The sequence below is a fragment of the Agelaius phoeniceus genome, chromosome 15 (genome assembly GCF_051311805.1).
Source record: "Agelaius phoeniceus isolate bAgePho1 chromosome 15, bAgePho1.hap1, whole genome shotgun sequence".
NCBI lineage: Eukaryota > Metazoa > Chordata > Aves > Passeriformes > Icteridae > Agelaius > Agelaius phoeniceus.
Window position 1 is genome coordinate 6,477,920 of NC_135279.1, and position 27,719 is coordinate 6,505,638.

Here is a 27,719-nt window from a genome sequence, read left to right on the forward strand (position 1 = left end):
TTAGACCTCTTTTATGTAGTTGGTTTTATTCTGTTAGGTAAATTGCTCTGATCCTAAAATAATGCATTTCTGTATTTTGAGGACATTTAATTTTGAGGTGTCTCAGCAACAGGGACCAATTTTCCCCATAGGGAAAACAGAAATTGTTCTTCCCAGCAGCAGAAGCAGCACAAATAACAGTGATGTTTTCCTTTAGATTTTTTAACTCCCCAGGGTTGCTTTGGCCAGTGGTCACAACCCAGGGAAGGGCAAAGGCAGCTTGAGATGAAGCTCCTCTCAGTAATACCTGGGAAGGAGCAGCCTCAATAAAGCCATTTCATGGGATGGGGACAGCCCTGCAATGCTCAGCCCTAAGAATGGATGGCTGTGGATCCCAGCATGGTGACTCTCCAGAGCCAGAAATACCTGAAGCACTAGGAGTGCCTGTGCTCAGCAGTCACTCCTGCCCTGTCTTTCAGGTCACCTCAGATCCACAGTCCCCATCAGCCTGCAAAAGCCTTCTAGTTTAAGGAAAAAATTCTGCCAGATTTCTAAAGATGAACTTTTTATAGCACAGATTTCCCAACAGCCCTGTAATGACACACTGCAATGGCATGAATTATTCAGCAGTGAGGATAAGCTGAGCTGCAGCAGTGCTGGCAGTCTCCCAGTGTGGGCTGACTTTTGCTCCTTTGATCTCTAGGGCGGATCTACAGCAGCTCAGCATCCCCCATCTTTTTTTCACATGCCAAGCTCTTTTTTTCAGCTGCAGCCCCGCTTTTGGCATAAATATGGAGATGAAAAACCAAGGCCCAGCTTTGGTGAGGCAGAGAGCTCAGCCCTACAAGCCCAGAAGCTCTGCCCACAACCTACTTGCACAAATGAGGTCAAAAGAAAAATTAAATTTTCCAAGCAGCAAAGCTGGAACACTTTTATTTGAAACATTCACTGGGAGGGGAAATTGTGTGTGCTGTGTGGGGGTGGGAGCAGCACAGGATGGGATCCTGGCTGCCTGCTGGGCTCCACATCTCCTGCTCACTTCTTTTGGAAGAAGAACCCACACTTCACACCCCCAAAGCCTTTACACATAAAAAATAGATCATATTTATTGATTAAAGTAAGATACATGATTCAGGTGCAGCACCAGCTCTCCCGCTGGGCAGGCACCTGTGCTGTACACTGACAATATCCATAGGCACAAGACATGGACGTGACCATTGCTATATTTACACAGACAAGTTTCTTGGTTACTGAGCAGCCTACAATACACAAGTGTCAAGTTTCCGTGTCCATCATTGACCCCTGGCTCAGCAGAGCCCCTCACACCACCCGAGTCACCAGCACAAATTGCCCCATCTTCAAACACCCCTGCTCACCCCATTAAAAGGGAAGAGCTGCCAAACCCATTTAATGCTTCTGTGATATCCCAGCCCCCTGGGAAATGAGGTCTTCACTGCTGCTTGCAAAGTGAGTTTGGATGCCCAGTGCCAGGCTGGGGCCATGCCTTGGCACACAGCTGTCCCTAAAATGTGGCCAGCCTTCTTCAAGTGTTCTACTAGCAGGGCAAGGGGAAGCATCACACATCCCCTGCTCCTCACAGCACTCCCTCCTCTGCTTGACAGTTCTGACTCAAACCCAACCCCAAGGGCCACGCTGGGGTCAGTACACAGAAATGGACATGAATATTGCACTTGTCCCGCTTGTGTCATGCCCTGGAGCCCCTTCCCAGCCCTGGGTGCTTCCTCTCTATCCCCATGGTGCCCTCCAGAGGGAGGATTTGAGTTAAAGCTTTGCTCTGCTCCCGACCAAGCCAAAACTTCCCCAGCACAGCCTTGGACAAGACAAGGTGAGCCCCAAGTGATGCAGAGAGCAAAAAGGGGCTGGAAAGGGGCAGAGACGTGGCACAGACCCACCTCACACCTGGCCATGGGTGCACATAGTGGCATGTGGCATCCAGAGCTGCAGCAAAGGGGCACAGTGCAGACACAAGCAGCAGGAGAGAGGCAGGGACACTGTTCCACACAGCCCTCCCCTCACAGAACCCAGCCAAACACCGAAAATAACTGCAAACCTCACCCTCCAGCAAAGATGGGAACATAGCCCACTGGTGCTGTACTCAGCCTCCTTTCCCACCAACAGCAGCCTTTGTCCACCCCCAGGGAGACATGGCTGCAGTGGGATGAGGGATGAAGGCTCTCCAGAGAGAGCTGGCAATTGGGAGATGCTGTGAGCAGGCAGGAGTTCGACCTGTCCTCTGGAGGACGCATTTGCTCCCTTGTCTTAAAAAAGTAGAAATCCAGTAGAAAGGTGAGGAAACTCTCTAGGGAGGAAGTTGGGCTCTCAGAGAAAGGAAAGCAGCAGTGCCACGGGACCATCCCCACCAGGCATGCACCAGCCACGACAAAAGAAGCAACAGGAGCACAGGGAAAGGTGCCAGGGAGCTGCATCCTACAGGAAGAGAGGAGCTGGGCAGAAACAGAGGATGCAGAGGGAGTGCAACCAGGAGAGGAAGGGTTAAAAACAGAAATATTATGGAGTTTTTGTGTGTGATTTGACATTCAGTATCAGCCTGCAGAGGCAGGCAGAGTGTGCCAGGGCCAGCTCAGGCACTGTAAACAAGGTGATGTATCCTTGTGGTGTGTGGGCAGCATGTGGTGACCCCTGGGGAAACCCCTCCCACCCAAAGGGGACCAGCTCAGCCCCTCATTATGGCAGAGCCTGTTTGCTCCCCACACACCTCAGTTCTGTAAAGCTTCTGAAAGCCAAGCGCTGGGTTGGGATGGGGATAAAGAAGTGTCACTACTGAAAGCGTGGACCAAGGGTCAGCAAAACCTCCCAGTGCCCAGCTCCAGGGCCTGCTCAGACTTCCTGCTCAAGGCAGCTGGAAACAGAGCTGAAGCACTGCAGGAGCCAGTGCCCATGGATGGGGATCCCACTGAGAGAGTGTGGGCCCCAGCATGCCCCGCACCTCAGGCTCTGCCCACCCTCCCAACAAGGCCAAGGTGAAGAGGGAGCTCCACACTCTCTAACCTGAGCTGAGGTTTGTCTGTTGCTGTAAAAATAAAGTGCTCAGGGAAAAAAAAAATAAAAATCAAACTGGCACAAAAAAGAGTAGTCCCTGTTCCCCGCCCTGACTGAAGGGACAGGGGAAATATGGAAAGGTTGGGATTTTAAAAAATAATAAAACAAAATCTACATCCCCGGGATTCCTCACCTCTCAAAGTGCCTATTTACAGAGGAACTGTTTTGCTCTACCACCTGCCCTAAGAGCCCCCAGGGAAGGCACTGCCCCAGCCTGGACCCCACCTTCCAGACAGAGCCCAGGGCAGGATCCTGCTGCAGCTGGGCCGTGGTGCTGGGCAGCCCCATCCTCTCACAGACCAAACCCACCACGCTTCCCAAGAGGAGAGGGGAGCAGTGCCCGGTGTCCATGCAGCCCCAGCTCAGCACCCAGAGGGGCCAGCGGGGCGAGGGGACGGTCACTGCACCAGGACAGTGGTGGCATTCACCACGGTGGCCGCGGGTGCCACCAGCTCCACCAGCGCCTCGTACGTGCCCACCACGAAGCCCACGAAGCCGAAGAGGCTGATGGCGATGTCCTTGGCAATGACAAGGGGGTGCATGCCCTCCGAGTAGTAGGTGGCAATCTCCAGCAGCGGGGGGAAGATGAGAGCCAGGGCGCTGCTGCTGACGGAGCCCACCAGGGAGATGACGAGGTCCAGGCGCGGGATGAGGATGGCCAGCACGCCTGGAGAAAGAGCAAGCACGACATCAGTGCTGCCACCTCCCAGATGGCAGAAAGGCTCCTCCCCGTGTCAAAGCTAGCAAAACCCCACCCAGGCAGGCCACTGGCTGAGTCCCACCTCTGCCCTCCTCCCTGACACAAGACAAGGCTGCATATTTTTCCAGCAACACCTCCCCAAGAAGCAATTAAGCTGTTAAATTAACGAGACTTTTTGTCGCCCTGGGCGCCACCAGAGCAAGCTGCAGGGCTGAGCAGGATGGGTGCTGCTGGCTGCCAGCATTCCCGACCCCCCTGTGCGAGCCAGCACTCCTGCTCCCCACACCTGGGGAGCCATAAAGCCTCAGAAACCCCATAAAAGCAGGAGAAGGGGAGAAAAAGGCATCTCCCCCCACCCCAAATCAATCCGTGTGGTTTGCGTGTGTTTAGAGCTGCTCCAGCAGCAGCACACCCACGGCACAGCCCGGGGGAGAACATTTGTTAGGAATCATTTGTTAGGTGAAAACTGCAGCCAAGGAAAATCCCCCTGGGAGACTCCTGACAGCTCGAGCTTAGCAGTGTGAGCTTCAGCTTTGGGATATTCCTGCTCCTCCTCCTGCATGGCACCAGGAGGGGACAGAAGGATGTCAGAACACAAGAGAACTCCCTGCAAACAAAGCAGACTTCAGTGCTTAACCAGTGACCGAGAGAAATAAATTGGTTTATTGCTATGAAAGCTTTTCTGCTTAGAAACAGGAGACACCTAGAAGGGCCTAGGTGGAGCAGCCCCTGTGGAGAAGGGACATCTCAGGGCTCCTTATTGGAGGGATTTGTTCTCTCCCTGGCCATCAGCTATAGGCAAGAGAGGCTGTTAGAGCCTCCCTGAGCCAAAGATCACCCATGGAACTACAGAAGAAGGAAAGTTTGGGAGACTGACTGTGCCACTACTGCATCACTGCTGTTATCTGGATAAGCCTAGAGATAAACCATCCCTTCACCAAGGGAAACAGCAACAAAGGTCCTGAGCCAGTTTATCCTGGTGCTCAGCCCTGAACAGAGCCAAATGAGTGCTCTGCTGCAAGCAGCATCCCTGCTCCAGCAGCCTCTGAGGAGTGCAGAGCAGCTCCCCTCCAACAGCATCCTCAGCCCACCCCACACTGCTGTTTGGACTCAAAACTAAACAAAATTATTAACTCCCCTCTAAAACAAGCAGATTTGAAGCACCAGCTGCAGTCCTCAGCCTCCGGGGAAACGGTCTGATTTCTGCAGGTATTAATTCAAAGAGGTTTTAAGCATGCTGGTTTTGAAGTTTAAGCTTGAAAGAGACCCATACACCAGATTGCATCCTCTCTTTAGAAGCCAAAGCCCTGGTGGGGGCTTGTTGTGCAGCCACACAATCCTCCAATGAATATTCATGCAACCCCCCTAAATGGCTTTTATCCTCGGCAGGAGCCACAGAGATCCCTTAATGGAAGGGTGAGGGGAGGAGGTACAAAGGAACCTGCATCCTTCCACCAACACCTCTACTGCCTCCCTACCCCCAAACAGGAGGGCACTGCCGATGCCTAAAGCCATCCCAACTCTCCTTCACTTCCATGGCTTGGCACAGCCCAACACCCCCCAGGAGAGGCTCCAATCCCACAAGCAACTTCCAAGTTCACCCACAGCACGAGGGTGGCCAGAGCATATCACCCAGCAGGGCAGGATTTCATCCCTGCACCCTCTGAGGACATCAAGGCTTCAGGAACTCAGCACAGAGGAGATGGGCTTTGCCCACGTCTGTTAATGCACCGCTTCAGGCCTTTCATTAGTGAGAGCCAGAAGCAGCAGCACCCTGCTGCACTCAGCCAGCTCCACCACCCTGAGTTAGCACCTTGCTCCTCTCAAACCCAAGGCAAAGCCAGCTGGGGCACAGGGCCAGGTCCCTGATGCTCAGCTCTGGTGCATCAGCAGCATCAAGCCATGGAGCAAAGCTCCATTTTAGCAGGGGACGCAGGGAAGCTCAGTCAAGCATCTCAGCTGTGCTGACAACAGCAAGCATTTGGTCTTCAGGAATCAAAGCCAGCCAAAATCAGAGACCACCTGATTTGCTCCACACCTTTCCCAAAGGTCCACCAGGCTCAAGTCAGGAGCCTGATCCACCAAAACCTCACTACAGGCCCCAGAGACCACGAAGGGAAGGGACCCTGTGGGGCTGCTCCAGGCACACCTGCCCAGCAGCACACCAGAGCTCTGGTTATGGGTCACCTCCCCCTGTCAGCTGCCTCCTGCTGTGCTCCATGCTGCAATGAGTGTGTGGGCACAAGAACAGCCCATCCCTCACAGTCAGTGACTCCTTTGCAGCCCTGTCCCCATCACACAGGCACGAGGAGCCTGGCTGCACACTGCCTACAGAAAACAGCCTCTAGGCTAGGCTGCCCTGGCACTGAACCCTGTGCTGGGTGGTCCACGCAAACCCTGGTGGGACTCGACGTCCTGAAAAACTGCCATCCCCAGGCCTGAGACTCCATGGGGATCTGCCATTTCTAGACAATGCAGTTTCCTACTCCTCTACTGAGAAGACTGGTCCCATACAGAGGGGGCAAAGGACCACTGCTGCTGCTCCTTGGAGGTGCCTTGTTTAGCCAGGCCCAGGGACTACCAGCTGTGAGGGCTAAAGGCGCTGGGGCCAGGGGTGAAGGCTCAGTGGGAAGGAGGTGCCACAGCATCACAGGGAAGGTCAGACAAGGAGGTTTGTACTCACAGGTCACACAGACCAGGGCCATCCTGAGGAGCAGGTTGACCAGCCAGCCCCAGCGCTCCGACACCCGGGCCACGAGGGGAGGGATGATGATCTCGGCAGGCACGTAGAACTGCACGGCGTAGGTGAAGAAAATCCCAAAGGAGAAGAGCAGCTTGACAGCTTGGTACAGCCTGCAAAGGACAAGGACACAGTGAGACAGGCTCTTGCTCCAGCCCCTGCCACATCAGCAGCAGAAAAGGATGCTCTGCAGGGACTTTTGTGAGCTAGGGGTCTAAACTCCTGAACATCCTTAGAAAATTAGGGGTGATGCATTTAATTCACAAGGACCTTCATGGAGCAAGAGACAGCAAAGATGTATCAGCTGCAGCCATGATTACACATTCCAGCTGCTGCTTGGCTTCTGAGGAGGGGGAAAAGGACAGCACTGCTGGGATAAGTCTGGGCTTCCGTGCAGAGTGAACATCACAATGTTCCAAAAGCAAAGTCATGTGAACAGGCAGCTCAGCCTCCTCCATCAAACAAAAAGAGCAGCTATTTTTGGAATGCTGCATGGTACATGTTTGGGGGGAAGAGAGTTAAAAGAGCAGTTTGGGCTGAGCAGAAGGCAGGTAGAGTGCAGACAGGCTGCAAACAGCCCTTGGGCTCACCCCAAGTCAAATCGCAGGGTGTCCCAGATCCTGCAGTGATACAGTGTGGCTGCAGGAGAGAGCCCGTCTCAAGTGACCAAAAGGCACCTCCCAGCCCCATCTCAGCTTCCCAGCAGCAGAAAAAGCCTCTCCAAAAGAGAAGTAACATCTGGTTACCTCACATATGGTCCTAACCCTTCCCCAGCTCAAGACACACTAACCAAGCAGGAAACATGGGTCCTGGCCATACCACTTGGGTAAATAAGGGGTGGATCCAAGCTGAGGAATGTATCTGGCTCCTGCCTTCCCTCTACCTTCTTTGGGCCTGTGCCCTTCTGTATGCTGGGTCTCAGCACCCACCTTCTACAACAGCCTTAAATCAGAGAAATCCAAGTATTCCCATGCAAGGCAGCTTTGAACACTAGTGGCAGAGTCTGGCAGAGTCAAACATTTCCCACAGATGGAGTCAGGGATCACCTAACTGAATGGAATGTTACACAAGTCTATGGGACCAGTCCAGATGTATTCAAGGTTGCAGCCAACAGGAGCCTGAAGCCACCTTATCATCTTCAAAAGAGCAGGGTGCTCAGGGAGAGGACTTATTGCCTTGGGAGAAGAATAATATCCACCTTCAAGAAGGATGAGAGAAGGTACAGGCTAATCAGCCTCACCTCAATCCCCAGAAGAATATAGGTTAAGTGCTCCTGGTATCTATTTCCAGGCACATAGTGGACAGTAAACAGCCAGCAGGGATTTGCCAAGGGGTAATTATGGAAATATCCTCACCAGTGACCTGGATGAGCTTTCAGTGACCCAGAGCACATTCTCATCAAATTCCAAGCAAGATCAAATTGGAGGAAATGTCTGACACAGCTCAGAGCAACAACATGATGTCACAAGCAAAGTTCAAGTGCAAACACAAATTCCCACACATGTGAAGGGCTGGGGCCAGGAGAACAGGACCTGGGGGTCTTGGTGGGCAGCAGACTGAACATGAGCCAGTAGCAGGACCCTGCAGTGATGAAGGTCAATCACAAAGCAGGCTGTGTTAGAAAAAGCACAGCCAGGAGGTGAAGGACAGGGATCAAGAGATTATTTTCTTGTTTGGAGCTTGTGCATCTTGAGTATTGTGTCCACCCCTGATACTCCAGCACAGGACACTGACTTATTCTGCAGAGCAAGTTGAGTGCAGGCTACTAAAATGGTTGAGGCTGGAGCATGATGTCTAAAAAGAGGCTGCAAGCCCTGGGCTTGTTCACCATGATGAGAAGGTTAAAAGGGGATATTATTAATGTCTTCAGCTGCCTAATAGGAGGGCATGGAGGAGAGAGTAACAGCTCTTCTTGGAGTTGCACAGAAGAATAACCAGGTGCAATTAGACAGAGCTGCATCTTCAAAGGATGGTTCAGGGCCTGGATTGGTAGGCAATCACTGTCCTTACTGATAGTCAACACTTAAGCTGGTGAGAGGACCCAGTGATCCCATGGTGTCCTCTCCAACCTGAATTACCCTGAGGTTCCAGACACAAGCTGAACACAAAGTTACCTCCAGAGTCCAGAGTGCACCTGTGCAGCCACACGCGTGCACAGGAGCCTTGAGCCACAACCCATGGCTGGCATATCTTATCACTGCATTCCCAAGAAAGGGATTCTATAAAAGCCATAAAGTGCTCCAGGGCAATCTAAGATTAATAGTTGTTATTAAAACAAGTACAGAGGAAGGCTGTGTACCTGTCCTGCACAGGTCATGAACCATGACAACAAGATCAAAGGGCATTTTAAATACCCTTTAAAAGAGGAAGAATTCAAGCATTACCCTTGATCCACAGAAAACAAAAGGCCCATGCAGGGCCTTGGAGAGGCACTCTGCCAACCACAGCAACGCCTGCTTCAGCCAGATTGCCATGCCAGGCCATCCCAAAAGGCTGCAAGAAGTGAAATACTCTCCTGGGACCATAAGCTCTGCCATTACCTTCAACTGGCCACATGCAACCCAACAGCTTCCCCCTCATTACAGCATTTCTTCACCCTTCACATAGTGCAGTGAGGCAACCCTTCCTAGGAGGCAAGGAAGAATTTCTGCATAGCAGCACCATATTTTGGACACTGTGGTTAGACCTGAGCACTGGGAACTGACACACTCCTCATTTGAGGAAGCTGTGGTTTCAGAGAAACGAGACTGGAAAAGTCCTTAGTCACCCTGCAACCCAACGATTCCTGCAGCACTCACCAAATCTGCTCCAGAGACCTCCAGGCAATGGCTGCAGCTAAGGAAGGCTGCAGAACCTCCACCACAATCCTTGCCTTGTCTCCCAGGCTGCAGGCAAACCCCATGACTTCTCACCCACAGTCCTTATAACCAGCTCCTTACAGCCAGCCTTTTACTGCCAGGAAGAAAACCCATGGGCGAGGCAGGATGGGCAAGACTTTCATTTCAAGAGCAAGTCTTCACCCAGCACCTGTGGTTTAATCTACAGGAGTGGTAGTGAAGGCTTTATCTCAACTGTCACAGCCCTTACTCGAGATAACCCATTTCCAAGTCCAACATCCACTGCCAAGAGGCAACATGCACAAACATCAAGGGTGACAAGTGACAAGGACCACAGCACACCTTCCCTGCAGCTGGCCTGCCACATGCCCAGGCTTCCCCAGACACTGCTTCCAAAGGGCTATTCTCTTCTCACTATCCAAAAACCCTATGGCTACTTTTAGAAAAGTAACTTTAGAATGCTTCCCTTTCAGAAAAGTAGTTTACTTTAAGAAAAGACAGAAGGTGTGGATACTCCTACAAACATGGATTTGCACTCTTCTCTCTGTAGCCTAGCAGGTCAGAATAATCCCATTCTAAGGACCTGTTCTAAGGGAATGTCATTCCTCAGGGCACACAGAACTGAGATTCCCTGCAGAAGCCCCTTTACAGCATTTCAGGTCAGCAGATATCATTGCAGGCTGTGGCATGCAGAGCCCAAATCTGGAAATGACCTGCTTTCCACCTTCAGGAGAAATAGCAGCATCTCATCCCCTCCACACTGTACTTCAGTTTACTGAGCAGAAGGGATTCACACCTCCTGTGCTTGGCATGGTGGGATTCAGACCTCCCTATAACACAGGCACATCCTTGCACCAGCCCCATCCCTCCTCACTGAGAGCAGGGACCTGGCAGAGCTCCCAACACCTGCAGGGGACAGGACAAGGCTCTTGGCAGGAGCAGGATCATCTACCACAGCAACACCAACATCCAGCAGTGCAGTCACTACACAGACCCAGCATGAATGAACATCCATGCACTCAAACTGAAAAGAAACCCACACAGCAGTAATTAAAGCAAAACCAGGCTCTATTTTTGTCAAATCTTTGCTGTCTTCAGAGCCCCAGCTGTGCGGCTCTACCAGGACAGCATGTGGGAGCACCAGCGACTCAAAACTTGAGTCCTGCCCAAATTTACTCCAACAGTGAGACAGTGAGTCCCACTGCAAGGTGCTGGGTGCTACTAGGAGCAGAGAGGATGGGCTGAAGTGGAGGACAGGCACCCCCAGCTCCAGGTCTCACTCTGGTCTCTTGCAGGATTTCAAGACAATAGAGACCATCAAAGAGGACTGCTTGCATTTCTCCTGTGGAAGAATATGGAGCCATGAGACTGAGCAGCCACCCATCCTCAGGGACAGAGCAGCACACAGCTTGGGCAGCTGCTGCTGCAGCAGCCACCAGCCCTGGCAAGAGGAGAAACAGCCCCTCCAGGCAGGCAGGCATGGGGTCAGGCATCAGGGCTCCAGAGAGAATCTGAAGCATCTCAAAAGGCTTCACCAGATCCCAGAGGACAGACAGGTTTGGGAGGCTGCTGCAGAGCTCACCCCCCACAGAAGGAAGGGGTATTCTCATGGCACCAGTGCTCATAGGCAAAGCATTGGCTCAAGATGAGCCACATCCAGGCACAACGTGGAGCCCAGAAGTGGGAGTTTCAGCTCCAGGCCTGCAAACAAGGAACACAACCCACACATGAAGATGTCACATCTCACTCCGGGAGCTCCCAGCTTTGGATTGGTTTTTCACGTGCTACATTTGAGGAAGAGAAGTTTTGCAGAATTCAGTGATGTTCTGGTACAGCTGCATGGGGGTTGTGTTCAACATCTGCTAGTTAGTGCACTGCTGAGCCCCCAGAAAATGCCACAAGGCTCCAAGAAAAAAACAAGAGCTGCACCTACCCAGGCAGGGACCTTCAGGGACCCTGATGAAGCAGCCTGAGCTCCAAAACCAGGCTCAGACACTACAGCAACAAGCCTCTTCCAGCACATGCATCTGACAATCCTTGTCAAACTCCTTGAAGTTTGCCTATGGCACAGTTCCTCAAGATTCCTCAAGCTCACCCAGATTAGCTCCCGTTAGAAGTGAGGTCCCGCTCTCCCACCTGCCTATCTGGGCCCCTCATTCCACACCCCCCAGTCCCTCCACTGCCCACAGGGACTCACCAGCAGTTGGGCAGGTTGAGTGTGATGCTGGCCTGAATGTCTGTCCCGAAGCGCAGGTAGCCCAGGACACCCAGGCTGATGTACAGGATGGTGACAATGCTCATCCCCACGTACAGGATCACTGGGAACTGACGGGGCTTCTTCATCTTGTTCTCCAGAGGCAGCACCTGGGAGAAGAGGAGGAGGAAGATGACAGAGCAGCAGGTTGCTCGTTCCTCTATACCCCCCTCAGCCCCAAAAAGAAGGAGGGGCAGCCCCATGGTCAAGCACAGCCCACCATGCCAGGATGGGATAGTCCCACGTGGAGCCTGGAGAATCCAGCTGAAAACAAAACTATACTGGAGATCTGATTTCTGTGCTCCCACTGGAGCACAGCAATTGTATTAAAAATGGGACCTGCTCCCTGCCCCTGACAGGAGCTGTGCCCAGTGCTGGGTCTTGGGGCAATGCCAACCACCCATATCTTGGGTGCATTATGCTCTGCACCCCAAAACAGCACAGCCATGCCCACTGTTTCACATCGTCCTATTTTCCCCAGTAAATTCTGGAAAGACCAAGACACACTCTTCTCTACTAGCAAGTTTATCTGGACAGATTTCAACCAGGCAGGACAATAAAAAGAGCAAGGAGAGGTAATTCTCCCACCTCTATACTACTGACACTAAATATAGGCCTTCAGCAAACAATTTTATAGCTGTCCTTGGGTGGTGTTGATTTCAAGAAGAGAGACAATGGCAGATCTGGTGAGGAGGCAGGACAAGAAAAACTTTTATTTGCTTCTTCACCTCCAAGTCAAGAGAGGAAGAGAGCATTTGTGCCTCAGTGCTGGCAAGAAGTCTCTGCCCAGGGCATAGCATTCAGTAAGCACTCCTCTTGTAATGGATTTGGCCCTCTCCAGCCCTGTGTTTACACAGCCAGCTTATATTAAGAGATGAAAACATTTTTTCTTCCTTTGAAGGGAGCTCCCGGAAACAACTCACAACATCTTAGGGAGTAATTAAGCTCTCCACCCACCCACCCAGCTTTTTTCACAGACACAGTTGGTCTATTTACAGCAACTTGCATGAGAGGCCCATTTGCATGGGCAGGCTGGGGCCACGCTGCTGCCAAAGGGAGATCTCAGTGCCCCCGCAGCAGGGTGGGAAGGGAAGGATCACATTTTTTCATGCCACACTTTTTGGCCTCCCATTTAAGCAACTTCAGGATCCAGCCTAGTTACAAGACTCAGGACAATTCCTCATCTGCAGGTCAGCCAGCAGAGCCCAAGGCAGAGGCTGGTGTGATTCCCAATCTACTGCCAGATAAAGCCACCTCTGAAGCAGCAACCAACCTCCTGAGGTTTGGAGCACGTGCTCTTCCAGCCTCAGATGGAAGCACCAGAGTTTGACCCAGGAGATAGCCTGGAGCTAAAGCTAACAGCACCATCCAGAATTTGGGCTACTGTCAGAAAAGTTCAGCTGCAACTGCAGCTGCAAAGCAGAGCAGGTGCTGCAGCAAGTCCGAGCAGGGCTGAGCCTCCTGTGCAGCATCCCCACTGCCACATGCCCAGACTTACCACGCCAATGCCTTCAAAAGCAAAGATTGCAGTGCCAAAGAACAGAGGGTAGGTCTTCCAGGCTGCTGCTAGAGGCAGGTTTCTGGGATCAGGAATATCCTGGAAAAAAGCCCATGTAGAGTTCAGACACAGGGAGGATGGGGAAGACCTGGCCTGTTCCCATCACTCCCTGTCACAGCCCCACGCTGCAGGGAAAGCCCTGCAGAGCAGAGGGAACCATCATGCCCACAGGAACAAGCAGTACCCCACAGCATCCAAATGCCCCATTGCCAAGCTCCCTCCACCTGCCAAAACATGGGAGAGCACAGGAATGGGAGAGGGGAGCCATACACACGTACCCTGACAATGTACTGGTAGATCACTACAAGGCTGACAAGCATGGCCACGTTGGCCAGCATGGAGAAGATGGACAGGACCTTGAGGTTCTGGATGAACGTGAGCAGCACCACGAAAGGCAGGATGGAAAGCATGTACAGGCGGGAGTCCATGGTGGGAGTCATCACCACTGTCCTGTTTGGGCTGCAGTCATTGGTGGTCCCATTTGCAGCAGACACAACCTGGGGAAGCACAGGAAGCCCTGGTGAACTCCATCACACAGCTGGAGAAAGCCACAGATCTTAGCAGCCCATCCCAGGTGGGTCAGAGTACCTCAAGAGGTCACTTCAAGCACAGCTAGCTGATTAAAATCAAACCAACACATGTTTTCACACAGCTCTGAAGCAAATCCCTGTCATCTTGCAGGGGGCAGAGGTGGAACTGGCTATGGCACCTGAGCCAGGATAGCAAATCCTGCCCAAGCCCAGATACACCGAGCAGGAGGACTCAGCAGCCAGGCACACAGAGGGCACAAAGCACAGGCTGCATCTTTGCACTGCCCACGAGGTCAGTTGAGAAGAAAGAGGCACCAAGTGCTATTTCCAAACGTATCCTTTCCCTCTTGCTGCACCAAGTTGTTCTCTAAGTCACACAGTCCTTCAGTTACCCAGTGCCCTGTTCACATGCAAGGACATCTGCAAACTACTGCTGGCCCCCAAGTTCACTTCTCATGACAAACCATTCTTTCCTTGGGGTCTTTTATTCCAAAGGCACTCCAGGCCATGTGCTCACTTCTAAAGGCAGCTCAGGCCTAGGAACCGGGTGGCTGAGCCATCCCTCCCAAGAGCATGGGCTCCCTGAATCACCAAAACAACCATGACCAAGCTGGTTCAGGTACCAGGTCCTGTCCAGTCACTGCAGCAAAGAGCAGTCTGCAAACTGATTTAACCTGCTCCAGAGCAAGTCCTGCCCCAGAGGAGAGGCTGAAGAACTCTGTGTAAACCAGCATCCTCTGTGGGAGAGGGCAGTGCAGGGCCATGCACCCATGGGACAGTGCTGCTCAAGCCCCAGCCTGCTCTGCCTCTTCATGGCTTGCTCCAAAGCCATTTTCCAAACCAAAGCCCTGCCCAACACAGTGGCACCTCGCCCAAGGTACCACCTGCACTATGACTCTCCACCTAACACGCTATTCCTCACCACAAAAAGAAACAAGCAACACTCCCCTCTCTCCACCCAAAAAAATTCCAAAACCAAAGCCAAGGGGTTTCCCACCTGTGGCCTAAAAAACTGGTGCGGATTTGCAGGTTTTTGAAAATTTCCCCTGAGGCTTGAGACAGCCTTCAGTCTTTGCTGTGAGGGGCTGAGGAGAAAGAACAGGGGGCTGTTCCCAGGGGTGGGGGCCAGCAGCAGCCTGGCCCCTGCACACACCCTGGTCCCTCCTGCTCTCAGGGCTGGTGGATCACCAGTGTTGACCTATTTACTCCTCCTGCCACCCAACAATGGCAATCTCCTCACTGCTGCTGCAAGAGCAGAGGAAGAATCTCACACTGGAGGGACGCCCCCTTGCTCCCCAGGAGCCCCCTCTGAAGCTGATGGCCACCACTGAAAAGCTGACAAAGGGCACAGCCATGGTGGCAGTGACCAGAGCACAGCAGGAACACATGGGGAAAAAAGCTGAGCAGTGCCTGCAAGGCACTGAGCTGGTGGAGGCTGGGAATGGGGACTCATTATCCCCAGTTTCTTGCAGAACAGGAGCCAGCCAAGCGGTTCGGGGTTTCTGTTTATTTCCTCCTGAGGCCTGGCAGGAAGAAACTCTTTCTCTAAAGATGTAATTAAGCTTCAGAGCCACAGGATGAGGAAAGAAACTGGAATGCAAACAGATCCAAGGAAGGGAGAAGAGAGGTTCACAGCAGGTCTTGGGACTTACACGTTACCATCGACACCAATAAACCAATTACTGGGGGGGACAGGATAGAAAATGCACAGTGCCTCTGCTTTCATCCCTTTCCTGTTGTTCCCTCACTAAGGATGGCCTCACTTTTCCTAAGCAACACAGACACCTCCAGCACCTCTGCAAAATCACAGAGATTCTCAGGAAAACCTGCTCTGTTTGAACAGGAAAACCAATCCTCAAAAGTATCTGGGCAGAGGAGCGGCCTTTTCAGAGCAGCATATCCTACAGAAACCAGACCTTTGGGGGAAAACAGGGCACAGGAGCTAAGAAAAACCCAAGCACCTTCACACCCTCTCACCTCCCCCCAGCTCATGAAGGAGGTGTAAGTCCAACCTGTTTCAGATTGTCCGCCAGAAAGACAAAGTACACACAGCAGAAACCCAGCTGAGTGATGATCAGGAAAAGTCCCACTATACGCCTGGAAAGCAAAAGAACAGCATTTGTTAGCCAGATCATAAGGAAATAAGAGCCCCCTGGGGTTGCACTTGCAGAGCACAGCAATGCTGCTCTCCCCAAGGTTGGGGTGTACAGGTCAGAGCACACCTAGCTCACTTCTCTGTGATCAGGACAGAGGACCTTCTCTCCACCCAACCTCATAGATCTCAGGCTCTCCAGTCTCCCCCTCTCAGCCTTTCACAAGGTCAGGACCAGCCTTAGGAGAAAAGTCTCCCTTTTAGGTTCAGCATATCCAGTCTGTTACTGAATTGTCAGAGCTGGAGGCAACACTCCCTGGACACAGGAACAGGTGATTGCTCCCATCCCCTGATGGGCAATGATCTGTGTGATGCAATGTGGGACACCCACAGGGCAGGGAGCAGCCACTGGACACGTTCCATGTCTAGCAAGATGGGCCAGCACTGCAAGACCCTACTCACCCCTTTGTTATGCTGTGGAGACTTAGTTATCCCACACATTTAGTGTAAGTCACATCTGGCTGGGGACAGTACTGGATCAAAGACCTCAGCATTACCCTCTGGGGGACACTGAGCACTCAGGGCAGGTGAGCCAAAGAGCATTTTATGGCACTTGTGCTTATCTGCTGACACAGCTCAGTGACCAGAGGCTCTTCTGTCCCAGCTGCAGCACATGCTAGGCTCAAAGAAAAGTCCCTGCCTGGGGCAGGGGAACAGTACCTTCCCCAGATGGCATGTGTCCTCAGGCAGGCACTGGGAGTTGCCTCCAGCCCATACATCACAGCACCTCCATAGTCCAGGAACTGCTTCTGGAACCTGTCCAGAGAAGGGAGAAGGATCATCACATCAGCCCCGTGTGCTAGTTCCCAAGGCAAATAGTGACATTAAAAGGAAAACGGTTCCTGTGAAAAAGATGAGAAGTTCCCAACTGAGAATTTGGCATGAGCAACTTGCTGCTGAGGGGCTTCAGAAAAACCCCAGGGCTTTTTGGGCAAGAGGGAAGAACTGTAGGAGTTGCAGGGCTGAGAAGGGGAGTTGCTCCTTACCTGTTGCAGAAGTGATGGGCGCATTTGACCAGGATGCCCATGCAGTGCACAGCCACAACTCCCATCACCAGCAGGCTCAGAGGACCCAGCTGCAGGGAAGAGAGGGGGAAGGCTGCACTCTGATGGCCAGAGGCAGAGCTGCACTGTGCCTTCTACTTCCAGACAAAACTCCACGGGCTGGGTGAGTGCAAACACTGCTGGAGGCTGAACCAGAGCTCTGGTGCAGCTCCCAGGAACAGCCCCCCAGGACCAAGTAACCTGACGGAACCACGAGCTTGGCAGGAATGATGCAAAATAAGCAAGTTGGGGCAGTTTGGCTGTAGCAAAACACTTCTAGGATTGTTTTCCAAACTATTTTGCATATCTCTACTATACAGGTGATGAAGAGGTCATGACCTGGACACAGTGTCCTGCCTGACCCCAGCAGAGGAAACCACAGGCCCAGCTCACACACTCACCTCCCCCATACCAGGCAGCAACAATGCAGGAGCAGCAGGAACAGTCTCAGCAGTGAAACAAAGCCACAGAGCTTCAGGTGCAAACACGGGCAAGTCACCAAACAATGAGAGGTGATTGGGCATGGACTCAAGCCCCAAAACCCCCAACACTGGCCATGTGAGCTGCCCAGTGCCTCAGGGTCACTCTGCCCCACAAGCTCCAGCACAGCAGGGCCTTACCAGGATGCCAGCATTCTTCACAGCCAGAGGCAGCCCCAGCAGCCCTGTCCCAATATTCCCCTTCAGCAGATGGATCAGGGTCTGGTACCACCTGAGGGAGAGCAGATGCAGAGGTCACTGTCAGCAGGTGCCCACACCCAGACCATACACAGTTTATCCTGTTAAGGGTCCACAGCAGCTCTGAATTGCTGCAGGGAATGCACATGGAGGTCATGATCCTGTCCCCTGAACCCACCTCAACCAGGTGGGACCCAGCTAGGTGTGAAAGCAAAGACTGAACAAACAGATTTTGGATGGGCATTTGCAAAACCAACTTCATGGCAAAACCCAGCATAAGCACAGCCCAGCACCAAGGACCTGCATAAGGAAGTCCCTGAGGTGAAGGGATCAGTCTCTGTCAGGCAAAGACAGCATCCTCTGCACACCTGGGCACAAGGAAGCCCCCAGACCACGGCTGGCTCTGAATGTGGGCATGCTGTTTGCTTGCCAGAGTTCCTCATTGAATGAAGGTGGAATGGGAAAATATTGGGAAAAGCATCAATCACTGCCCACTGCCAGCAAGCCCAGCTTCAGCAGAGAGCAAAGAGCTACAGTGGGGCAGCTGCCACTTGGTGCCAGCACCCCACAGAGGCAGGACCACAGCTCTGCCCTCATCACCCTCATGAGATCTCCCCATAAAACCACAGTTCCACCATCCTCTAGCAAAGTCAGCAGGGAGCCAGCACGACCTCCTCCACCCTCCCCAGTGCCAGGCCAGCCCAGGAAGGAGGGAAGCATCACTCACGTTGTCCCATTGGTCTCCCCGAAGCGCTGGTAGGACTCGGGGTGGGCAAAGCCATTCATGCCATCAGGAGGGCTCCCCTCAGGTGTCACATCTGTGGAACTGTAGTCGTTGTAGTCCTCGCTGCGGAGGCGCCGTGTGGACATGGTCCCTGCGGGGGCAGTGGCATTAGGGGTGCCCAGCTCAACAGCCCCATCCTCAGGCACCTTGGGGTCAGCCATTGTGCAGAGAGACCGGCTCGCACTGCCCGAGCAAGGTCTCCTCCAGGGCTGTTATACAACCACGTGCTCCCGCCCCAGCAATCACAGAGCTGGCATGTCCTAAGGTCAAAGGTGCATGGCACATTCCCACTGGCTCTTCCTTCAGGCTCATGCCCATGTTTTGGGCACACCCAGGCAGAACGGGGTCAGGATCCTGCAGGCAGAGCCTGGATGTGACCCAATTCATGTCAGGCATGGGAGCTGTGTACCTCTGCTCTAAGGGTGGTGAGTGTGACACCACAGGCAGTGGGGTAGGAGGGGACATGCTGGCACTGTGTCCCCTGCTCTGGCACTTGGGACTAGGGCTGTCAAGTGGACAGGCCAGGAAAGTGTAACTGCTTTAAACTCGCACACAGTGTGCTGCAAGGGAACAGCTTGCTCTTGCCAGGGAAGGGAAAGTTTCCTAACTTCTCTTTTTTTCTTTTCCTTTTTATTTTTTTCCTTATTGAAGAACTTGTACTAAGGAGAATTTTTACAAAAAATTATTTTACTCCCATTAGTGAGGAGCACAGACCATGTGCTGAGAGCAAAATACCTGCCCCAAAGGTTTCACAGCCAAGGAGGTGCCTATGGGGAAAAGGGACTTCCCAGGATGAGGCACCTGCACAGCCTGGAGCTCTTGCTCCAACAGAAACTCCAACAGTGTCCAGCAAACCAGGAGCACCAGCACAAGCCTCACCAAGGACACACACCTCATGCCTTTGTCTGAAAACAATCAGCTGGTTCAATTCCCACACATGCCACACCCACAGTATCCCAAACACCCACTGGGAAGGAGCACCAGAGGCAGGGAAATTATGTGTAAGGCTCTTGCGCCACAGACTGGTGTTCCAGTCCCTGCCCCACGGCTCCTCTGGGCTGTCATGCCCCAGGCTTCACACCTGCTCCAGCAGTCCTGGTGCTCCCCCATCCCACTCCCCAGCACTGGTAAAGAGCTGGGAGCAAGAGGAAGCAGCAGAGAAATGTTACTACTGCAAAAAAACTGTCTCGTTTCCTGGCAGAGCTCTTCATGAACCCACCAAGTCATGCAAGCGCCTGCCAGATGCAACCTCAGCACAGACCAGCACATCTGGCCGTGCCAGGAATGCTCAGCCTGGGCCACCTGGGTGCTGCTTCACCCACAGAGCACACAGGCATTCCCCAGAGCACTGCTCTGCCAACCTGGCTACTACAGGGAAAACAAGCCAAGGGCTGCAGCCACTGGGAGGGAGGGTCCAGCCTGGTGATCAGAAGGGTAGCAGGGAGCAGGAGTTTTCCCTCAGGTCTGGATGCTCCAGATCCCAGCTGCTCTGGAGCAGTTATCCAGGCCACAACAGCGGTGCTGTATTTCCTGCAGCACCAGGCAACACCAGCAGCAGGAAGCAGCAGTGTGTCCCATGGAGTAGCAGGCTCTGGAGCAGCAGTGAGGCTGGCTGGCTGGCTGGCTGGCAGGCACTCCAGAGCCAAAGGCAGCACATGCATCACTCCTGCCCAGCCTCCTCCCTCACAGCTGGGATGTGTAATCATGTCCTGAACCGGCTCTGCCGCAGGCAGGGCCATCCGGCGGGGCAGGGACCGGGAAGAGCGGCAGCAGGAGTTTACACAAGGAAAGCGTTAGAAGCCGTTTGTCATCAGTGACAGCCCAAGGGGCAGCAGAGAAACCTGGGAGGCTCTGCCAAACCCCCACGGCCTGGCAGAGGGCAAGGAGAGTGGGCAGAGGTGGTGCAGGACTGGGTTGGGCACGGGTACCCTTCCCAAGGATGGCCTGCACAGCATCCAGAGTATCCAAGAGCAGTGAGTTTGAGATAAACACAACGTGCTGACATCACTCTGCCTGATTGCTCCCTGTGGATTTTTTTTCCCTTTCAAGCAGGCCCGTCTGCTTTCTGCTTTGAAGAGCCAGGGAAATGCATTCATCGTGACTTGCCTGCCTTGTGTCTGGATTAAAGGTTGCATAGCAGCAGGGAGCGAGCACTCTGCTCTACCTCAACCAACAAGGAAAAGCTGCAAAACTTGTCTCATCCACAAGAAAAACATTTAAAACCAAAGCAAAACCCCACTACACATTTCCTTGTGATTGGAAACAGCAAAGGCAGGAACATTCGGTTCCCACTTCAAACCCAACTCCTCAGCCACTCTCATGTGCCTTTTTTGCCACCCACACACAGAAGCAATTTCATCCTATTAGGAAAGCTGGGGGGGGAGTAGTGACAGCAATTTGTCCCTTACAGTGACAGCCCCATGCCAGAAGTCAAAAGCAAGTTGTTACTTGCTGCTGACCGTGACAGCTCTCCCCAGCTGAGCTGGCGTTATATGTAGATCATGAAATCTTCCAGAAAAGCGAGCTTCACAGCAAAACTCACTGCTGCTTCCCACCACGTATGTTGAATCCTTCATTTCCAAAGCACTACTTATAATAATCCACCTCAGCGTGACACAAGGGAGAGCCAACAATAAGCCCCTTCCCCAGGCCACCATGCCAGCCTGACACCTCCTAGTCACAGCATCAGTCCTCTTGTCCCTGTGCTACCCAGTGCTTCCACAGCTCCAGAAAGCCCCCAGATTCACCTTTCCAACATTTCACAGCATGGCCCAGCACCCAGAAAGGCTGCTGGGCACAAACTCCACAAGTCCCCACAGCTCCCACCCCAGCCAGGCTGTGCTGCCCAGCTCCCCTTGCCCCTCCACAGAGCAGCACAGCTGAAGCCTGCAGAGTGTGGAGCTCCCTGCACCCTCCCAGTGCCACAGAGCATCCCGCACCCTTCCCAGCAGCTCACATCGGGGGTTGTGCCCCCTACACTGCACGGCACGCCCAGAGGAGCCCCATGGGGTGCCAGCCTTCCTGCAGGGCATCGCCAGCACGCCCAGCACACCCATGTCAGCCTCCAGCACACCCATGTCAGCCTCCAGCACACCCAGACACCCCCAGCACACATGTCAGCTGCCAGCACCCCCAGCACACATGTCAGCTGCCAGCACCCCCAGCACCCATGTCAGCTGCCAGGACCCCCAGGCCCTGAGCACCCGCCCATGCACAGGGGCTGCCAACGAGGCCCCGGAGCCCCGAGTCCCTCGGCGCACCCCGGGTGATCAGCGCAGTCCCTCAGTGCCCCGAGCACCCACGCGGGACGGCGGCACTGACGGCACCCCGCGCATCCACCGCGCCCCCGGCTCTCCGGGCACGCGGCGGGCTGACAGGCGGCTGACAGCCCCCACCCACCGACCCACCCGCAGCCCCGCGGTGCCAGTCCCGGTGCCAGTCCCGGTGCCTGTCCCGGTGCCGGTTCCGCACCTCTCCGCCGCCCGCACCGCCCGGCCCCGCCGGGCCCGCTCGCTCGGCCGCGTCGTCACGTGACCGCGGCTCAGCTGAGCGCGGCGCGTGCGCGCGGGCAGCGCTGAGGGCGAGGGGCGGGGCCGGGCGGGGCCGGGCGCGGGCGGCGGCGCCCCCTGGCGGCGGGCGGGCCCCGAGGCCGCTGTGGGGAAAGGTGGGAGCGCCGAGCCCCGAACCCCCGAGGGGCGGCCGGGGACGGGAAGCGAGCTGGGCAGCGGTGTGGAGCACAGGACTGTGAGGAAACTGAGGTTGTTCGGCCTGGAGGAGGCTCGGGGGTGGCTTTATCACGCTCTACAACTCCCTGAAAGGAGGGTGAAGCCGTGTGGCGTCGGGCTCTGCTCCCAGGCAACCAGCGACATGACAAGAGGACAAGGTGCTGAGCTGCGCCAGGGAATGTTTAGGTTGGACTTTAGGAAGGCTTTCTTCACAGAGAGAGTGATCAGACTGCCCAGGGAGATGGTGGAGTCACCATCCCTGGAGGTGTTTAAGGAAGGACAGGACATGGCACTGAGCACCATGGTGAAGGGGACATGGTGGTGCTCAGTCACGGGTTGGACTCACAAAGTGAGGTCCTGATCACAGAGATCTTCTTCAAGCTCATTGATTCTGTGCCTCTGTGATCCCCCTTGCCTTGGGGCAAGGCCTGCAGAGCCATGCAGGTGTCATGGTTATAGAAGGTCACCCAGATGAGCGACACCCTCAAAGCCCCCCAGCATGAGCTGGCCCCCCTGGGCCATGGCTGTGTCCCCGTGTCCCCACATCAGAAAGCAGCGCTTGCAGATCTCTGCCCCTCACACAGGAACTGGGCTCGGGGCTGCTCAGCTCCACTGGCCACAGCATCCTCCACTGCTGCCCCCACCACACCACCTCCACTTCCCCCATCTCACACCCACATCCACACTATTCCCAGGGAAATAAATGTCACCCCCAGCAACAAGAGGCACCGGCTCTATGTCCTGGTAAAAAGATTTATTAAGAACCTGCAGAACCTGCCCAAAAGGAGGTTGCAGCCATGGCACTGAAGGGGAGCAGGGGCAGAGGGTTAGTGCTTCTCCAGGCAAAGCCACAGGGTAAAACAAAGCGAGTGGAGGGCACACAAAGGCAGTGGGAGCACATCTGCATGGTGGAGGAACACCCGCAGCAGTTAAGGCATATAAAGTGCTTGTAGAAGACCAGCCCTGTTGAGGGGCTACAAAACACAAGCAGACAGGGACAGCAAGGGATGTGGGTGGCTGGTGGCACCTGGCACAGGGGAGTGATGACAGGCTCACGCCCTGCCCAAAGCTGCAGCAAGAAGGACACTGCCTGCCCACATGACAGTCCCCAGCCAGGACACCCCCAAATAGGATCTAGGCTGGTGGTCTTCATGGTCATCTCCCAGTTATCCCATGTTCAGGATGTTGCTGTGTTTGGGTGCCTCTGCCAGCACAGGGGAAGGATAGTCCCAGTGCAGCATCCTGCCTCGGCTCACTCCCAGAGGAAAAATTAGATGGGTGGGACTGGTCCTCAGCCAGGCTGTGCCCCAGCAGTGCATCACAGCCTTGTGTCCCCCTCTGGAGCAAGCACACCCATCAACCAGCAACCTCTTCTGCTGCTGGGAGCACCACCAACCTCTTGGTCCCCCCTAAGTGGGAATGTCCATGTGGGGCTCGGGTGGTTTCCATCCTCAGATGTTCCTGTTTGCCACAGGAGGAGCATGGGGAGGCACAGGTACCTCATGCCACCAAGCTGGTTCCCCATGCAGGACAGGGATGCAGCAACAGCAGGTTCAAAGCTGCTGTGTGGGGTGGGGACACTTCTGCAAAACAGCCCCCTGCTCTGGCCAGAGATGGTGGGAAGCAGGAACACCCTCTGCAACTAGTGCTGCATCCTTCTAGTCTGCCCCAGCACTCCCAAACACTCCCTCATCCCAACAGACTGCTCCAAGAAATACTGCTTTTCTCTGGAATGTTTTTGTCTAAAATTGCCCTGATAAGAATAAAAGAAAAAAAAAAAGAAATTGGATAAAAAATAACAACCCCAGATCATGCTGGAGTTAGGCTCCAGGGCCACCCTGTCCAGGCAGGAGACACCCTGGTGATGGGTTTGGGGAGAGCAGAACAGCCAAAGGGGCCTCTCTGGGTGTAGCAGGGGAGGAGGCACTGGGGGGGACAGGAGGAGCCTCCTCCTGACAGCAGGAGGGATGGGCCTCACAGGGATGGGTTGGCACAGGATGGGATGGGACAGGGGACCAAGCTGGAGGGGATATGAGGGCCGGTGTCCCACCCCTCAGTGGGAGTGCAGGGAGAAGGCCAGTTTGACGCAGCTGAGCTCCTCTCCGCCATTGCTGACCACCACCCGCACGCGGTAGTTGCCGTTGGTCATCCAGGAAGGGAGCTCCACATCGGGCACGTCAAAATCGCTGGCTGGCAGGAAGTAGGAGCCCTATGGAGAGAGGGGACAGACAGGCAAGAGGTCAACCAAAAGGCCAGCCCAGCAGCAGAGGGCACAGTGGCACCCAGCAGCAGTGCCAGCGTCACCGCAGGGCGCGGCCGTACCGCTTTGAAGGGGCAGTGGCAGGGGATGCCGTAGGTCAGCAGGGGCTCCGGGCAGGGCGTGCCGGGTGGGATGAGCTCATCCAGAATGCTGCAGACGTCGTTGTAGGTGCAGCTGCCCAGCTGGTCGATGCAGGGCAGCTGGATCCAGAGGTCACCCAGTGCCTTCTCTACCACCAGCACTGCCTGGAGGGAAGGTGTTCAGCACCAGCACAACCAGCAGGGGCACCCACAGCTCCTCACCAGCCAACTCCCCCAGCTCCTGATCATGCAATCTTTGGGATGTCCATGAGGTCACCAAACCCCCTCCTGCCTCCCCCTCCTGGCTTTCAGTTCCTCTCAACCTGCAGCTTCTGTTCCTCCAACCTCAGCTTGATCCCTTAAGCTAACACCACCCAACACCTCACATCCCCACCTGCTTCCCCTCTCTTCTGCCTGTCCCAAAACTCCCAGGGAGCTCCCATCCTGCAGCTCTGGCTCCTCACTCCTCCAGCACTCACCCCACAGTTCCAGGCCCAAACAGACACCATAGCATTGCTCAAGACAGCCCATGCACACTGGACAAGAGACATGTTCTGTCTCATTCCAAAAAGCTTCCCAAAAAGTGTTGCAGGGCAGCTGGCATGGCCCAAGGCTCCCAGAGCAGTGGGGAGTGGCATGTCCTTGGAGGGAGCAGCTGGGTTGGCTGCTGAAAAACAAGTGCAGCAGTTACCTCCAGGAGCACCCACAGCATTTGGGTTTCACTTCCCTCCTGGACCCAATACATCCCCAGGACATGAAACGAGTCAGGTGGTTTCTGCCCTAGGAACAAGGTTGGGAGGCTCCTACTGAACTGTCTGCTCCCACCTCAGGTCTCTCCATGCCCCCTGCCCTGTTCTGGCTTACAGAGCCCAGTGTGCTCAGCCCTGCACCTCACTCCCCAAGGGCTGCTCATTCCTGCACCCATTTCCCAGCTGCCAGTGGTTTGGGGAAGCTCTGCCCTCCCTCACCACTCAGAGGGACATCTGGCACTTACCTTCAGAGGGGAGCCCATGGTCTTGCCACTCTTGACAGCCGCGCTGACACGCAGGCTCCCCGGGATGCTGATGGGGTCGGGTGCCACAGAGAGGCTCTGCAGCACCACGGGGTCTGTCTTATCACCACAGTTCTCCCAGGCAAAGCCACCAACCTGCAGCACCAAGGGACAGGAGGAGTTAGAAGCGGGACAAGCCCTGCCTTGTGTTTGCAGGAGGTTTATCCAGAGCTGCACCTCTGACCCCTGCCAAACATCTGCTCACAAAGAGCCAGAAAATGACCTTCAGCCCCTTCAAATGCCAGTTCTTGAACTCCCAGCTCTCCGAGACTGAGGACACTGCAGAACCCTCTGTCCATGTGCCTCTGCATGTACTTTACACCCATAGAGGATTACCAGGCTGCAATTTCCAAACTTGCCTCAGCTCTGCCTCCAAACACTTGATGTGCGACCAAGGCAAGATACATCCTTCATGCCAAGGGCACCAAGCAAGGTGTGTGAGGACAGGTCAGAGCAAGCTGGGACCAGGTGGTGGCTGCACTGTCCAGCAGGATGCTGAGCAGGGGTGTGGGGATCCCCTTGGAGGGGCTGTGGGGTTGGCACAGCTTCCCACTTCATCCAGGACCAGCCCTGCTTTGTGAGCCCTCATCCACCAGCTCCAGCCACCTAGCTCCACATAGGAGCAGGAATCACACTCGGGGACCAGGTGAGTGTCTGGGCTCATCCTCTGCCTGATGCACCCCAGGGGCCTGGTCCTGAGCTACAAATGAGTACAAATCCTGATCCACAGTACAAATGAGCACAAATCCTGATCCACAGTACAAATGAGCCAGGGAAGCAGCACTGCCCTATGAGATAATGAAAATCCACATGTAAGGAGATGTCACCCGAATGAGGGACATCACTTATGTGTCTGGTCTGAGTTAAGAGTCATGCTGGGATATCTCCCCTGTTTCCTACAAGTCACACCAACCTCTCCAGCCACCACCAGTAAAGACACTTTGATTCAAAGGTGGAGGGCGAGCAGCACTTGGCTGCAACAGCCGCTTCTGAGCCTGCCAGAGGCAAATGGCAGAGAGCAGCCCCAGCTCCCTCCCCGAGCAGGTTTGGCCGGAGCATCCCGGGTCCCCGCGGCATGACGTGGGGCTCTCCTGCCTGCTCTCAGCCGCAGAACCGGTGGAGGCTGTATTGCCTGGTGCCACACGGCAGCCCCAGCGGGCACAGCGCAGCCCACGCAGCCGAGCGGCCCATCCCACATCCCGCTCGCCCGCCGGGAGCAGCCCAGGGCAGGACACAAGCCGGGACAAGGGTAGGCTGCACCCCGACACTTGAGCAAGAGCTGGGAGCCCCCAGCCCGAGAGTCTGCAAGCAAAGAGGCTCCAGCGAGCTGAGCATCAGTGTGTGGCTGCAGAATGCTGCCCGCCGAGCCCCCTGCAGCCTTCCCAACCGGTTCCCCCTTCCCTCGGGCAAGCGCAGGAATCCTGGAAAATAAATTGCGATACTTCCCTTCACACCGCGTGAAAGTTACACGTGGTTATCGGCTGTGTCTTAATCAGCGCGTGTTAATGAGCCAGACCCAGAACTCCGTGGGAATAGGGAAGAAGAACCTGGGCTGGAAAAGATTCATGGAGCAGCAAAATGAGAGCCGGGCTACGATCAGCCGAAGGACGAGGCCGCTGGGTTTCAGCGTTGAGAAGTGTTTGTAAACACTGGATCTCTCCTGCTCCGAGCTGCCCCCAACCTCCAGCACTGCTCCCCAGCGCGGGGCTCCAGGGGGTCCATGGACCCCACTCCCCTGCGCAGCCACAAACACGCACCCACCAGCGATCTTCCACCCTGACGGGATGGGAAAAGCTCCCGATCTCCTGCAAAGCCAGCGGGATGACGGAGTCTTCCCCCTCCCCGCCCCGCCGAGTCCCCTCTCGGCAGCCCGAGGGGTGCGGGGTCCCTGCTCACCTTGCTGAGCCGCCGGGCCCCGCTGCGCTCCACCAGCAGCGGCGGCTGCGGCCCGGCCAGCGCGGCCGGGACGAGCTGCAGCGCGCACAGCGCCAGCGCCAGCCCCGCGCACAGCATCCTCCGGGAATGCGTCGGGAACGGGCCGGGATGCGTCTGGGGAGCTGCTCCGAGCGGAGGGCAGGCACCTCGCCGGGACCGGGCTGGCAGCGGCCGGTCTTTGAAGCCCGAGCAGAGGGGACGAGCCCTCTCTCGGAGCCCTGCCCACCGTCCGATTCCCCTCCCTCCCCCGAGGACGTTCACATTTTCCCTTCCCCGTTTGCTTGCTTTTTTTTTTTTTTCCCCCTCCCTTTCCCAGTTTCGCTGCCAAGAGCA

The 27,719-nt window shown here is 54.9% G+C and overlaps 2 protein-coding genes across 3 annotated transcripts; both read right to left on the bottom strand.

The window, feature by feature from the left end:
* Positions 1–1,056: 1,056 nt before the first annotated feature.
* LOC129126758 (proton-coupled amino acid transporter 1-like) lies at positions 1,057–21,921 on the bottom strand. Of its 2 annotated transcripts, none has more exons than XM_054642945.2 (11): positions 21,807–21,921; positions 18,279–18,426; positions 17,495–17,585; positions 16,818–16,906; positions 16,492–16,587; positions 15,692–15,776; positions 13,428–13,646; positions 13,090–13,188; positions 11,535–11,701; positions 6,444–6,613; positions 1,057–3,727 (listed from the first exon to the last, which is right to left on the bottom strand). In XM_054642945.2, exons 2-11 carry the CDS (start codon positions 18,419–18,421, stop codon positions 3,459–3,461), a joined length of 1,428 nt encoding a protein of 475 aa, XP_054498920.2. In that variant the 5' UTR covers positions 18,422–18,426; positions 21,807–21,921; the 3' UTR covers positions 1,057–3,458. The 2 variants fall into 2 exon arrangements, with proteins under 2 accessions (XP_054498920.2, XP_054498921.1); XM_054642946.2 differs by having other exon boundaries at positions 21,743–21,898.
* An 878-nt stretch (positions 21,922–22,799) lies between these two features.
* GM2A (ganglioside GM2 activator) lies at positions 22,800–27,639 on the bottom strand. The gene is made up of 4 exons (XM_054642797.2): positions 27,348–27,639; positions 25,395–25,547; positions 24,383–24,565; positions 22,800–24,269 (listed from the first exon to the last, which is right to left on the bottom strand). Exons 1-4 carry the CDS (start codon positions 27,462–27,464, stop codon positions 24,114–24,116), a joined length of 609 nt encoding a protein of 202 aa, XP_054498772.2. The 5' UTR covers positions 27,465–27,639; the 3' UTR covers positions 22,800–24,113.
* Positions 27,640–27,719: the final 80 nt, after the last annotated feature.